We start from the raw sequence: 13382 nt of genomic DNA on the forward strand, positions 1-13382 counted from the left end.
ACAAATTAAAATTCACAATCGTAATGATCAGTAATGAAAAACTTGTTTTTAAAATTGGGGAGAAACTGCTCATAAATTGGGCAAAAATCAAAGAATTTTTTTTTTGGGGGGAGGTTTCCTAGATTGTAGCTTGAGTTTTACTGTATACAGCAAATTGTTTTTCTGTTTCCAATGAAAATGCCCTCCAAAACATCATAATAAGGGTAGTTATGTAGTTACTACTTTCCTGACTTTTACAACTGTCTTAACAATAATTTACAGACATGACCAGCGAGTTGATGGTGCAAGTAACAACCGAGTCATATTACATTCAAGTTCCAGACGTCTTCTGAAGGAGTTTGCACTTCGTTATGGTGTGGTAAGGTCACACTGTTTTGATGTGTCTTTTGTTTTGTCTCGCAGAAAGTTAATTGGATGAAAAATCGATGCATTATTGTTGGACTGGTCGTGGTATTAGGATCATGATGATTATGTCATCTGTGGTTAGTTGAGGCATACACATGAAATATTTCACCAAAATTGGCGTTCTAAAATGTGAAGTAAAGTAAAAGTCAGAATCATGCAATCAGGTTAAGACTTGTCATGATTTTATAGGTTTTTGTCGTCTGCTTACAAAACGATTTAAGGTAAGACACAATGTCCCTGATGTCTAAACAGTCACTTCACCTCCAGGACTTAAAATTGTTCTCTTATCTTTCAATTTAGAGCGATATTTACCAGAGAGCTGTCTTTCTGGAATACCTTTCGGAAGAAGAGTAAGTAACCAATATCCTGTTCTGTTTGTTAACCCCATTCTCTAAATAGTTGCTTGACATGTAGAGACTGTCATGTCAAACAATGAAAGATCTCAAATGCAAGTAAAATGCTCTGAGTGTCAGCATTATCAGAGGTGTTCAAGTCTTACTACTTCATGGTGACCATTTTTTGTCTCTCTAGCATATTGTCTGGCAGTGCAGATTAATTAAATAAAGCTCTATGCCTTTCGATCCACATACGACCGTTGAAAGGAGGAATCATTCACAACAGTATATTTTAAGGTTTATTAGATTGAAGTAGCTCATTGAAAACAACCACACATACTTGCTACCGTCAGGTATATCCCTTTAAGGGATAATTAAAGTGATATGACTGTTCTGAATCCTGTACTGATAATTTCTTTGTACTACTTTGTCTGTTCTTTTCTTCTAGGAACTTTGTGCTGAACAAGGGATATTTGAATACCACTTTAAACAGTATGACTAGACTAAGAGCATTGATGCTCCCAGAAGGAGGGCAGTGTTACACACTTGAATCAGAGGTAGGCTATGAACAGTCAGTGGAAAAGAGTTCTGAGATCTCTTGTAAATAATTTAACAACTGCTGCATGTTCTTAAATCAAGTTTTCTTTTTTATCTCTGTATGAGGAATGTTAGGTCCATTGTGTTTCAGAAAACCAATAAATATACTTCAACCCATTCTATATGTACTATTTGTTTATACTTGTGCATTGCAGTTTTACTAATTCTACGATTATATGCATTAAAATGGTAGTGAAACATCTGATGACCTATATAATAACTGTGTTTAGGCATACCGTGTAGGTTACAATATTAAGCATTGCCAACAATTTGAGGCTCTATTCTATGGGGTCTTTGTAGGGCACTAACTACCTCTCCTGATCCTTTGTGTCTACCAAATTAAACTAATTTAACTTCCAGCAATGGTAACTATTGTTGTCAATGGTGGCAAGGCATTTTGGTTTTTGAATTCAAGAGTGAGAGGAAGCCTTCTGTAAATGGAAGGAAATTGAAGTGAATGTTGATATTTCAATTATGGTTCTCATCCTGCTTATATCTTTCACATTGAGACATTTTTGAACTTCATATTTCATGGATGAAACTCAAATACCTGTCGGTAAAATTTTATTTTGAGTACAACAGCATGAGCACAAGTAAAATTTCTCTCGGCATGAGTATGAGTACAAATAGCATGTACATTGGTATGAGTATGAGTACAAATAGCATGTGCATTGGTATGAATATGAGTACAATAGCATGTACATTGGTATGAATATGAGTACAATAGCATGTACATTGGTATGAATATGAGTACAAATAGCATGTACATTGGTATGAATATGAGTACAATAGCATGTACATTGGTATGAATATGAGTACAATAGCATGTACATTGGTATGAATATGAGTACAATAGCATGTGCATTGGTATGAATATGAGTACAATAGCATGTACATTGGTATGAATATGAGTACAATAGCATGTACATTGGTATGAATATGAGTACAATAGCATGTGCATTGGTATGAATATGAGTACAATAGCATGTACATTGGTATGAATATGAGTACAATAGCATGTACATTGGTATGAGTATGAGTACAAATAGCATGTACATTGGTATGAGTTTGAGTACAAATAGCATGTACTTTGGTATGAATATGAGTACAAATAGCATGTACATTGGTATGAGTTTGAGTACAGTAGCATGTACATTGAGTATGAGCACAAATAGCATGTACATTGGTATGAGTATGAGCACAAATAGCATGTACATTGGTATGAGTACCAGTATAAGGCTCTGAGCAAAACTACCAATTACATAATTTTTCAGTAGTATCAGTACTTTATTCCCAAAATTCTCAGAGTACGGGTGTAAATCCTTGTGGACGAGTACAAGTACAGGCAACTATGTTAGACTATGGTTACTATGAGCATGGACTCACTACACAGGTCTGCTTATCGGTATGTTAGAGGCCTTGCATCTATCTGGTCATAGATTTGCAGTTCTATGTTTTTTGTCTCTTTTCAGCTACATCTTGCAGTTACAGTACTCTGCCAGATTCAAACAAGGTGTGAGGCCAAGCTTCAGGGCATGTTACAGAAATCTCTCAGTTCTCACATTGTCGGTAAGTACCTAAAAATGAAATTAATTTTGACACGTTTAGTGGGTCACAGTTCGATTCTAAATGAATTACATAGAAATGTGCAGACAGTACCATACATATATTGGCTTAGGCTTAGAGGCCTTTCTTAATCTTCATATCCCTGGCATACAACCCCAGCCCCATAAGCTAAATACAACTTTCACAAATCCCAGGCATACAACCCCATAAGCTAAATACAACTTTCATTAATCCCAGGCATACAACCCCAGCCCCATAAGCTAAATACAACTTTCATGAATATATTTAGAAGATAGTTAACAAAGTTTGGAATTCATCAAGCAGGTTATTAAAAACAACCCAAGGAACAAATACTGCAAAAGACTTTGTCTTTGGACTCAGTTTTACAGTCAAAGTGCTCTGTGAAATTCAAGTAATTTGTCCCTTTTGGCTTACCCTTGTAACCTATTTTTCTTAACGATTTGATGAGTTTTTTGTTGCATTCACTTCCTTAAACAGGTATCTTGCTTACGCTTCTGTCGGAGGCTTCCCAGCTGGTGAGTGACTTGGGTGTGGATACTCAAGTCTCACTTACAGATCGTATAGTGACCTGCATCAATGTAAGTTAAGTCTGGTAACAGTAATATCATCAATGTTTTAATCATACCTGTAGTTGCTTTGTTGTTTGCCTTTTGTGATGCTGTTGACGTACTGCCCTGTACAATGAATTTTTTTACTTTAGTCTTCGGCATATTTTTTTTTCAAACTTGCGCCCTCACTGTACTGCTAACATCTGTTTGGGCTATCAAACATTTGAAGATGTGGTTTACTGGCTAATAGTCTACCCCCTTCCCCTTCCCCTCCTCTCCCCCAATAGCTCCTCGGTAGTAACGTTGTAGACACTGTTCATGTCAGTTACCAGAGTATATGGTACCCACATAAAGCAAACAAACAGACATGTCATTTTAAAATTGAAAGTCACACATTGAACACTACTGTAAAGTATTGCACAACTGAATATTAACTCCTGTCTAAGAGCACTTGAATCTTGACTTGTTTAGAGTTGATTATATTGTGTTTACTATAGGCATCATGCCAGCATTGTAAACCAATGTTCAACTAAACTAAGTCTTGACTATTGTTAATATCTGAATATATTTATCAACTATTCCTCTACTTGCTGGTAAATGATTCCAATGTTTGTCATACTTGATATTATGTATGTAAACAGTTGAGCCCTTAGTATAAATATTGTTATCTGTACAGTAGGTTGTTTACAATTCATTAAGAGACAAGTTAGACTGTTGTGGAAGGACAACAACTTCCTGTTGTTAAGTTTAGAATCAGAAATGTTGTTGAGATATATGAGATAAATGAATATTGCAATATTGTATTCAATAGAAAGCATGGAATGAAATTTAAGTCTTTCTGGTACAAACGAGCTACTTCCTTAGAAAAAGATCATTTCTTTTTGCAGTTGATATTTCTTTTTAAAACGGTTCTTACATTACTTTTCAGAAATGCTTTGATAACTGGTTCTACCACCATCGTCTCAGACTAACCACAGAGCTCCATCTTAACTCGTATTCAGCCCCCGTCTCAGCTGAATTGGTGAGTATAAAGTAACATTGCTCTAATGGTGAAAACCCTGCTAGTATGTAAATGTATGGAACCCGAATGATAAAGAAAAACTGATTAGAAAATGTAAACAAATGCTGTTAATAGGTTAAAAGAAGTTTTAATTGGCTGTCACCGACAGTTCAAAGAAACTAAAATTTAAACCAATGACATCTGGAATATAATTTCCCTGCATTATCATAGTTAAGTTATCCAGCGGTAAGTTGTGACTGTTCCATATTAGCCATATTTCTTTTGGTTGGGGTACCACTGATGAAAACCAGACTTATAGTAAATCCATACTCCTCTTCTGGCATATGTATCTGTACTAGTACTAGCTCCTGTCAAATTGTTTTGTACTTGTACCCGGAGCATTTTGAATAGTACATGGGGGGCCTTGTTGTCAAGTGGTTAAGGCAGTGGACTTGTGATCTAAGGATTACAGGTTCAAGCCCTGGCCAGATCATTGCGTTGTGGATTGCGTTGCCAGATCATTGCATTGGGCAAGGCACTTTATCTCCATTGCCTCTCTTCACCCAGGTGTATAAATGGGGACTTGTGAGGTAACTTGTAACTATAGTTGCGTGTGCCAGTTTATGGCTGCACCCTATGGAAAAGTCCCCCGGGGGACACATGGTTGTGGTACACTGTGGTGCCCCAGGAGAGATTGATTGAATTGCGCACAGTTTGGTCTGTAGGTGTGACAAGTTACCAATGACCAAGGCTAAGTTGTCAAAAGCGCTACGATCTCGATGTAGCAGCACTATATAAGTGTCTAATATGTATGTTTGTGTGTACATGGTTCCCCATGAATTCTGGAAAATGGGAAAAGGCTGGAAAAAGTAAATCAGATGAAAAAAAACTCTTTTCTAGTTCTTGGAAAGCCCTTGAATTTTGCAGTTTTAGTCTTGAAGAGTGAGGCAAAATCCTCATTTGAATACTTTGTCATATATGGTATGAAAGGGTTTTATAAGAATTATTTGGGATGGTAAATTTATTAAAGGCATAAAATCAAACTGTTGTCAGATGAAAGTTAATAGCTACAGCAGTTCATGTTTAGGATTCATGGTTCTATGAACGTCCCCCTCACCAACATTAATGAAAGAGGTTAGCATACATTTTGTAAGAGTTCTGGTTGTTTGACATACGAATAATAGGATAATACTATAATAGGTAGTTTAACATTAGGTCATCATTAGAGTGTAGGTTTCATAGTAAACCGGAATAAACGTTTCACCATGCACCCCCCTGAAATCTGTTCCATTATTCACCTGAAGCACAAAGTTAATACAATGGTAAAGATAGCCATTTCAATCTACAACTGACCTAAATTGGTATCTAGAACCAAACCTCGGTCTGACAGGTCTCAATAGCTTAGCAAGGGAAGCACAAAATATGACTCACATAAGAAATTTAGGCTGATGGTTTAAGCTCAGAAACATGTATACCTTTAATTTAATTGTAATCAGCATTTTCCCTACTTAACAATGGTAATCTGCCACAAAATACATTTTTGTAGCATTTGGTTTAATTAAATTCTGGAATTGATGTTAAAGAAATTATAAGAGTAATTAAAAAGATTTCCTTGTAACATTATCCACTAACAGCATTCTTTTTGCCATTTTGTTTTAATTTCTTGGATAGATCTCAAAACTTGTCATTTGGATTCAGAATGAAGTACTGGACTGGCAACATCAGTACTTTGCTGTATTTGAAAGGTAAGAGTTCAGAACATAGAGAAAGGTAACAGTTTGCCTTAGAGGTAACTTATGGCTCAAAACAAGGGCTTGGAGTAATTAAAGTTTACCTTAAAGGTAATATATAGTGTAAATAGAGAGCCTCAAAACCTTACAAGTTTGTATGATAGGGTAACTTGTAGCTTAATATATGGCATAGCAAAATAAACTAGATTGCCTGAAAGGTAATGTATTGATCGGTTCAGAAGAAAGTAGAGAAATATACCAGATTGTTTGATATTGAAGTAGCTTATAATTTTAAGCAAGACCTTAACTCAGAACAGAAGTTTGTTTTATATGAGATCTGTGATAATTGTTACATTCTGCTCCTTGCTTTATTTTCAATTCCTTCCTGTTTCTCAGCTATTCGGTAGATGTAAACAGCATCGCTTGTCATTCCTTTTACAAGAAGTTGATGGTTGATGTCAGGAAGTTGTACAATCTAATTCAGAGTGACACAGCTCAAGACCATTCTGTGAGTTTTACAATTGAAGCTAATTAGAGTAATAAAGTAAAGAAAAGATAATCGCTTTCTCACCAAATTCACTGTCGACATGATTATCTGGAGCAATGTTTTATTTAAGGTCTACGACTTTATTCTTTTCCTACCAAATATTTGTCATTTAGTAGGTAGTTAGCCTCAGGAGTAAAAGACAATAATGACTGTAGACTATTGTCTCATTCGAAATAGGCTAGGCTTAATACTCTAGTAATTAAAGCGTGGTAGGCCATGGCTCATTGTTCATGATTATTTTGATAAGCTGTAGACTTTTTCAGGTTATCATACATTTAACATACATTTATGCAACAAATTAACAGAGAAGTTTCTCTTGAGTCTATTTTGTTGAAGTGAGACAGAAGATGCAACCAGACTGCTTTAAAATCAATGGATTGAATGGAACCTAGAAAAACATTGACAAAAGAATTGCCACCAACTAAGTGCTGGATAGCTCAGTTAGTATGACTTGCAAACCTGAGGTCACTGGTTCCAACTCATTCTTACCATAATTTCCTTTCCCTTTTCATATTTGTTTATAATTTGAAAGTCAGACTTCTGTTAGTGTTGTTCCTTTACCTACATATATATATATCTACAGTACACAAAAGAGTCCAGATTTCTCTTGAAATCCCTACTCTGCTGCATTTTTGGTCGTGTCAAATGAAAGTGGGGTGTGATCTCTGGTTCATGACATCTTATTCAAGACATTGTGGCTTTCTGAGTGGCATTGTCAGCAAAGAAATGACTATACAGGGATCGCTTCAAACTAAGGGTTGGATCGGATTGTTTGGTAGAGCAAGAACAGGACTTTTAACGCTGAGGTTGAAGGTGCAGATCCCTTTCTGGTCAAATATTTCCTGTCAATTAGAACTTGTTAGACCGGGATAGTCTTGGAGAGAACTTGATTTGAACCAGTCATTTCTGATTGAGAAGTCATGGTCTTTACCAACCAAGTGTATCAAGGCCAAAGTTGATGTCAATTGCTCCATCTTATCTTGCTGAAGGCACTAATATGAAAAGAAAAGTTTCCAAAATATGTAAAGTTACCATCATGCATACCACCAACTTAGTAATGTGACCACAGTTTCCTTGTATTTAATAATAGGATAGTCCAGAGGAAAATTAGTTATTGATTGACGAAAGTGGAACATAATTAAAAGAGTTAGCTGCCAGAATGCAACTATGACATCACATACCTGTGTGCTTTAAGTTCACTAATATGGTGCAATCTGTGACACTTGCAACTATCAATATCTCAATAACACTACACATGTAGAAACAACTTTTCAACAATTAGAAACCTTTTCCCCTCTTTCATCACAAATAAATTTTTGCTCTGGACTATCCTTTACAGTTACATGGTCATCATTCTTTGCCTGACGAGCGATTTGCTGTTGGGTCTGGAGTGTTTGTTTTACTGTTCCAGAATGTATGATTATCGGTCCAAGAATTGGGTTCCTCTTATAGAAATTATTTTCAAAATTAGTAATAGAAAACTGTATGATGTATTCATTATGTCTTTCCATTTGGTCATTGTCTTCTTTTTCATTGCAGTATGTTGGTTCCACTGCTGACTTGATTACTTTGGCCAGGAAACTGGACAAGCTTAGTCAGGCCTGGAGTCATATCATCGCACCAAGGTGAGCTGTAAATGGTGGAAAATGAAGTAAAATGAAGGACCAGCATGAGTTCTATCTCTCAAAATATTGTTGCATAATGTCTTTGATCTAAAGTTAGCATCTGCTTCTCAGGTAGTATGTTTTATAGCAAGGACTGAATGTTGTAGAATATTATATAAGTTTTCGTTTGTCGAAGTCCAAAATAACAATGAGTGAAACACTTTAGATAAATTGTTAAAGCTCACTACTTTCTGTCAAGGTTTTATGATTTAAGAGTAAATATACAGTATGTATCCAAAGAGGAAAGTAAACATCTGCAAAAAACAAGTGACCATTATGATGAAGCCTTCAGAATGTAGTAATCATAAGGAAAAAACATGCAAAATGTGTTGCCCTTGGGAATTTATGGACCTCTTGCTAAAATTGAATGTAGAATCCTAATGTCCTGCCCTCGGGGAAAGTTATGGGCCTCTTACCAAGATTCTTTTCCCCTAGATTAGTTGATCCTCTTTTGAGCTGGCAAATACCAGGGAAGCTCCCACAACTTAATCTTGATTAAGGCAAAAACTGAAGCAGGGTTTTCCAAAATGCCTTAGGTTATCAGATGATAAGAAATGAGATGCTTGTGTGGCATTTTCACAGTGCCTTGCATTTAGCTGGTGACTTAAGGCCTGCAAAAACAACAACTTTTGAGTCAGAGATGAGATAGTGAAGTAAAGTATATCAATTCATTGACCAGTTGCTGGACGCCGTCAGAAATACAGCAACCTTTTTTAGTTAATAAACAAGGCACTGATAGGGCTCTTAGAATGCCTTCCAGCGACCAATCACACTAGCTCGGCAGTCTCTCACTCTCCTCTCATTTAATTTTCTCCTTCCTGTGTGTTAAAGATTCTTTCCCATTTGAGTAGTTTGCAATACATGTACTGTAATAAATGTTTAATTAAGTAACAAAGAAATTTTTCTTTAACTTCTGTTTTCACAGTCAAGAGACCTGGCGGTTTCTCTTCATCCAATTGGCCCATCGTTGGCTGAAACAGATTCGAAAGGATTTGCACAAATTCATCAAATACAGTGTTGAGAAAGATGATGTAAGCACTTTATGATCAGGTCAATCTCTCAATTTTTGCAGTAATCAACTCACAGACTGCTCGGTAAATCGTCAGCTTTATTTGAGCTGACACATTTCATATATTCCTGTATGTTATTTGACTCAATTGAAGATATACGTCCTTCTATTTGTCTCCACAGTTCAAAGGGATGAAGGCTCCTTTACCTTCAGAGGGTGCTGTATCTCCTCCCCAGAGAACTCTGCCGAGCTCCGCAAAGTTCTCCCCGTCTTTTGGGTCGGCCTTCCGTAGCATCTCACCCCCAGGGAGCAGGGGTCGGAGCCTGCTCTGCATGATACAGCCAGCGTCCGATGACATGGGGGATCCCTTCCTCGTGGAAGGCTGGCAGAACTCACAGTGGAGAAATACAAAATCTGAGGTATTAAAAGACAGTGCTGCAAAGACTGCAGACGATAATTCAGATAACAGGGTAGTATTAGGTCCAGAGCGGTCGAAGGTAACTTCTCCAGACAAGAGCGAGGAAGATGAATCGTACAAGATTCAGTCCATCAGTACTATACGAGACCAAAGAAACGAAGAAACCAGGACTGCAGGAGGATGGGAAGAGAGTGAAGACCTAGGCGATAATGAGGAGAGAAATAACGTCTCGGCCAGCTTAAATAACTCCTCTGGTTATGGGACCAGTGCTCACACCAAGACACCCCTGGTCTCCAGTCTCACCTCAAGTTTTCTGTCATCTGCCATCACGTTGTCTTTCAGTCAGTCGCAGACGCTGGATTCTCATCTGGAAGAGTCTGTCTCTGTGGTCACTGCCCCATTTTCAGGAAGCGTCTTTGATTTTCTGACGATGATGTCATGTACATCGCAGTTCTTGAAAGAGCTCTGCGTGGTGCTGTTACCGGAATCGAGAGATTTCTTTGCAGGCGGAGACTTTGAAGCTCTGAGGCGAAGATTGGAGGATCAACGAGCACAGTGCATGTTGGGTAATGACAAAGAAGAACTCCAAGAGACAGAGGAAGCAGAATTATCTAATGGTGTGGCTAAAACTTTGGAGGAAATCTTATTGAGAAGTCCTAAAGAGGTAAGTTTTTTTATGTTCTAAATGAAGAAGAAGGAATTACTTTTCTCCAAGATGTTTTCATGTAAAGGCTGTCTCTTAGGAGAATGACTTTCAGCTGAGTTTTAAATCTAGATTCATTCATTGCTTTGAGATTTTTATTTCACTTAATCTCATAACTTAAAGCTGCAATGAGAAATAATTATTATTAGAGCAATTTGGCTAGCATCTTACTTAAATTGACTGGCAAAGTTGCATTTGAAGTAATTCATCAGTGATGAAGTATGAAGATGTGATCATTTGCTCATCAAAAGATTTTACAAATTGTTAGTAACCATGACAATGAATGATTGATAGATGGATGGATTGATTGATTGATCTATCTGTCTGTCCATCTGAGAATGTGTTGCATTTGTCAAAACAAACCCAGAGGTACCCATTCCTTTCATCTTTCATCCTAAATCTCTCTTACATAGTCTTAAAAGGAGATGGATCGTATACTGCTTGTATCGTACACACGTTGAACTGTCATGTTTTGAATAATGTTTTGAATAAATATTGGGAAAGCTTCATACCCTGAATGAAGATAAGATTAGTTTCATGTCATCAAGTAACCAAATATCTTTGAAGGGCAGGTTGACATTGCAAAAGGGGTGATGTTTTGCTTAAATAAAATTCTTTTGTTGATGACAAGGACCTACAGTGAGATTATCCACTGCCTTAGTTGTGGATTTTAAGGAAATCTGCATTGTAATAAAGCAAATTGTTAACAAACACTATTATCAGTGCAATTTCTTTGTTCCTAAACTAGTATTTTTTTATTCTCGATATTGTAGTTAACACTTGTTTCTTTATTAACACCAAGTGCTTCATTTTGTTGTTGTTGTTGTAATCTTAAAGGAATTGTCTGGTGGAAGATTTTGATACATTGTCCTTGTAGTTATTATTTTTCTCTTTCTAACCATGTAAAAATTGTCCCCATTCGACGTTTTCTTCTTGTAGAAATCTGGTTTTCAAATTCACCAGTTTCTCACCAAAAGTACCGTTTGTTCGAACGCTTCAATATGGTGATTGACGTAGTGCTTGCAGATAGGCAAAACAGGCGACTTGAAGATAGCACTCCCATTCCCGCAACAAATACACTCTCACGTGTATGCACATTGGATTGCCTAATATAATGTACATACTCGCGAACGTATATCCTACGATGCCCAGATGGTGTACTTGTATAGCGTTGCACATAATACACTCACACTCAAACCACAGTTCATAAACTGTTCTTCGAAATTGCTGAAATAAACTTCACGGATCAAATTAACAGTAAAAGGAAACTTGAAAAGTATTTGTTACACTGAAAGATGAAACTTGGCGTAATCGTTTTCAGAGCAGAATGTAGCACGGAGAAGCTAACTAAGGCTTCGCAGAACTGTCCGATTGTAAACGTTAGAGTAGCCTATACGCGCTAACATTCTTCGCGCTGGAGCTGGATAGCGCGATGTATAAACAACGAAGAGTCTGCTGTTAAAACTTATCTTGTGTTACAGAAAGAACACGAAACCACTGATCTACTACGTATATGGCAGCTTAAGGAGTTTTTTAAATCATATCTAATTTATAAAAAATTTCACCGGAAATTATGGAAGAAATTTATCGGAATCGTTGTCAGAGCAGAATGTAGCACTGAGAAGCTTAGGCTTCGCAGAACTGTCCGATTGTCAACGTTTGAGTATAGCCTACATGCGAACATTCTTCGCATTGGAGCTGGATAGCGCGATGTAAAGCCTAAACAACAAAGAGTCTGCTGTTAAAATTTACCTTGTGTTACACAAAGACCACGGAACCACCGATCTAGTACATGGCGGCTTAAGGAGTTTTTGAAAACATATCTAATTTCTAAGAAATTTCACCGGAAATTAAGGAAGAAATTTATCTGTATACAAACGCGGTTTTTGTTGTGATTACCGTATAGGTACTGTGCGGAGGGTGGGTTATGACGCAATCTGCTATGGCAGAGCTGACGTCACGTATTGTACTGTTCAAATCATATTTGAAATGTCTATCCTTAACGAATAAAAAATCGTTTCCCTGTCAAACGCAACATTAGCGTTCTCATACTTTGACAACATGTTTGGAAAATTATTTACTATTTTTTAAGGTAACTTCTTTGGGCCACCAGACAATCCTTTTAACTATATTTTATTATTTATCTGATTGTTAAATTAGTTATCTTATATAGATCTCTTAATAGGTTTTATTTTTATTTTTTATTTTTTTATATTTTTATTATCCTTTTGTAATTTTCTTCAGAGAGGTCAGAGGGCCTCAAGGGAGATGATCAATTTGCTAACATGAGTTCTTTATCCCTATTTAAAGGTTGTCAATGTAATAAATAATAATAATAACAACAATGACAATAACAATAATCCATTCTTTTTCCAGATTTTAGAGACATTGATGCCTCTGTATGCAGTATCTTTACTGGCTATGGATCTGTGCTCAACTCCAGCATTAGTCGCCAAAAAACTGATATCTGACAAGGTTAGACTAACACTTTAAGGTCTACTACAATTTCTGTAATAGTTGGCTGTTCAAACAACTAAAACAATTTAATGATTTAATGGGGCCTCTAGAGGCAATATGCAACAAAAACTAATGTAGAACATGTTGTCCTCATTTTCAGATCCATTCTGCACATGCATGAAAACTTCAAAGAGGAGAGGTCTGTCTGTGTCATTGTTCCTACGTGGACTAACATGACTCTCGACGACCCTATTAATGAGTCACATTGGCATAGCCAGGGTCGAGTGTAGCTCTAAAACCAAACCACTCTGACACCTTTCAGCTGTCATCCTAACAAATTACAACCAAATTATTCAACATTTGACCTAATTATGACAGTATT

The 13382-nt window shown here is 36.7% G+C and overlaps 1 protein-coding gene across 3 annotated transcripts in view; it reads left to right on the top strand.

Annotated features, from left to right (window-relative positions):
• LOC139967883 (uncharacterized) overlaps nucleotides 1-13382 on the top strand; it is a 60591-nt gene that overhangs the window by 24999 nt on the left and 22210 nt on the right. For all 3 annotated transcript variants that reach the window (XM_071972068.1, XM_071972069.1, XM_071972070.1), the window contains exons 8-19: nucleotides 262-358; nucleotides 706-755; nucleotides 1189-1297; nucleotides 2810-2906; nucleotides 3402-3502; nucleotides 4401-4493; nucleotides 6144-6217; nucleotides 6599-6710; nucleotides 8289-8374; nucleotides 9339-9444; nucleotides 9605-10504; nucleotides 12920-13018. In XM_071972068.1, the coding sequence (XP_071828169.1) occupies nucleotides 262-358; nucleotides 706-755; nucleotides 1189-1297; nucleotides 2810-2906; nucleotides 3402-3502; nucleotides 4401-4493; nucleotides 6144-6217; nucleotides 6599-6710; nucleotides 8289-8374; nucleotides 9339-9444; nucleotides 9605-10504; nucleotides 12920-13018 (1924 nt within the window). The remainder of the gene's footprint in view (nucleotides 1-261; nucleotides 359-705; nucleotides 756-1188; nucleotides 1298-2809; nucleotides 2907-3401; nucleotides 3503-4400; nucleotides 4494-6143; nucleotides 6218-6598; nucleotides 6711-8288; nucleotides 8375-9338; nucleotides 9445-9604; nucleotides 10505-12919; nucleotides 13019-13382) is intronic.

The sequence above is a fragment of the Apostichopus japonicus genome, chromosome 5 (genome assembly GCF_037975245.1).
Source record: "Apostichopus japonicus isolate 1M-3 chromosome 5, ASM3797524v1, whole genome shotgun sequence".
NCBI lineage: Eukaryota > Metazoa > Echinodermata > Holothuroidea > Aspidochirotida > Stichopodidae > Apostichopus > Apostichopus japonicus.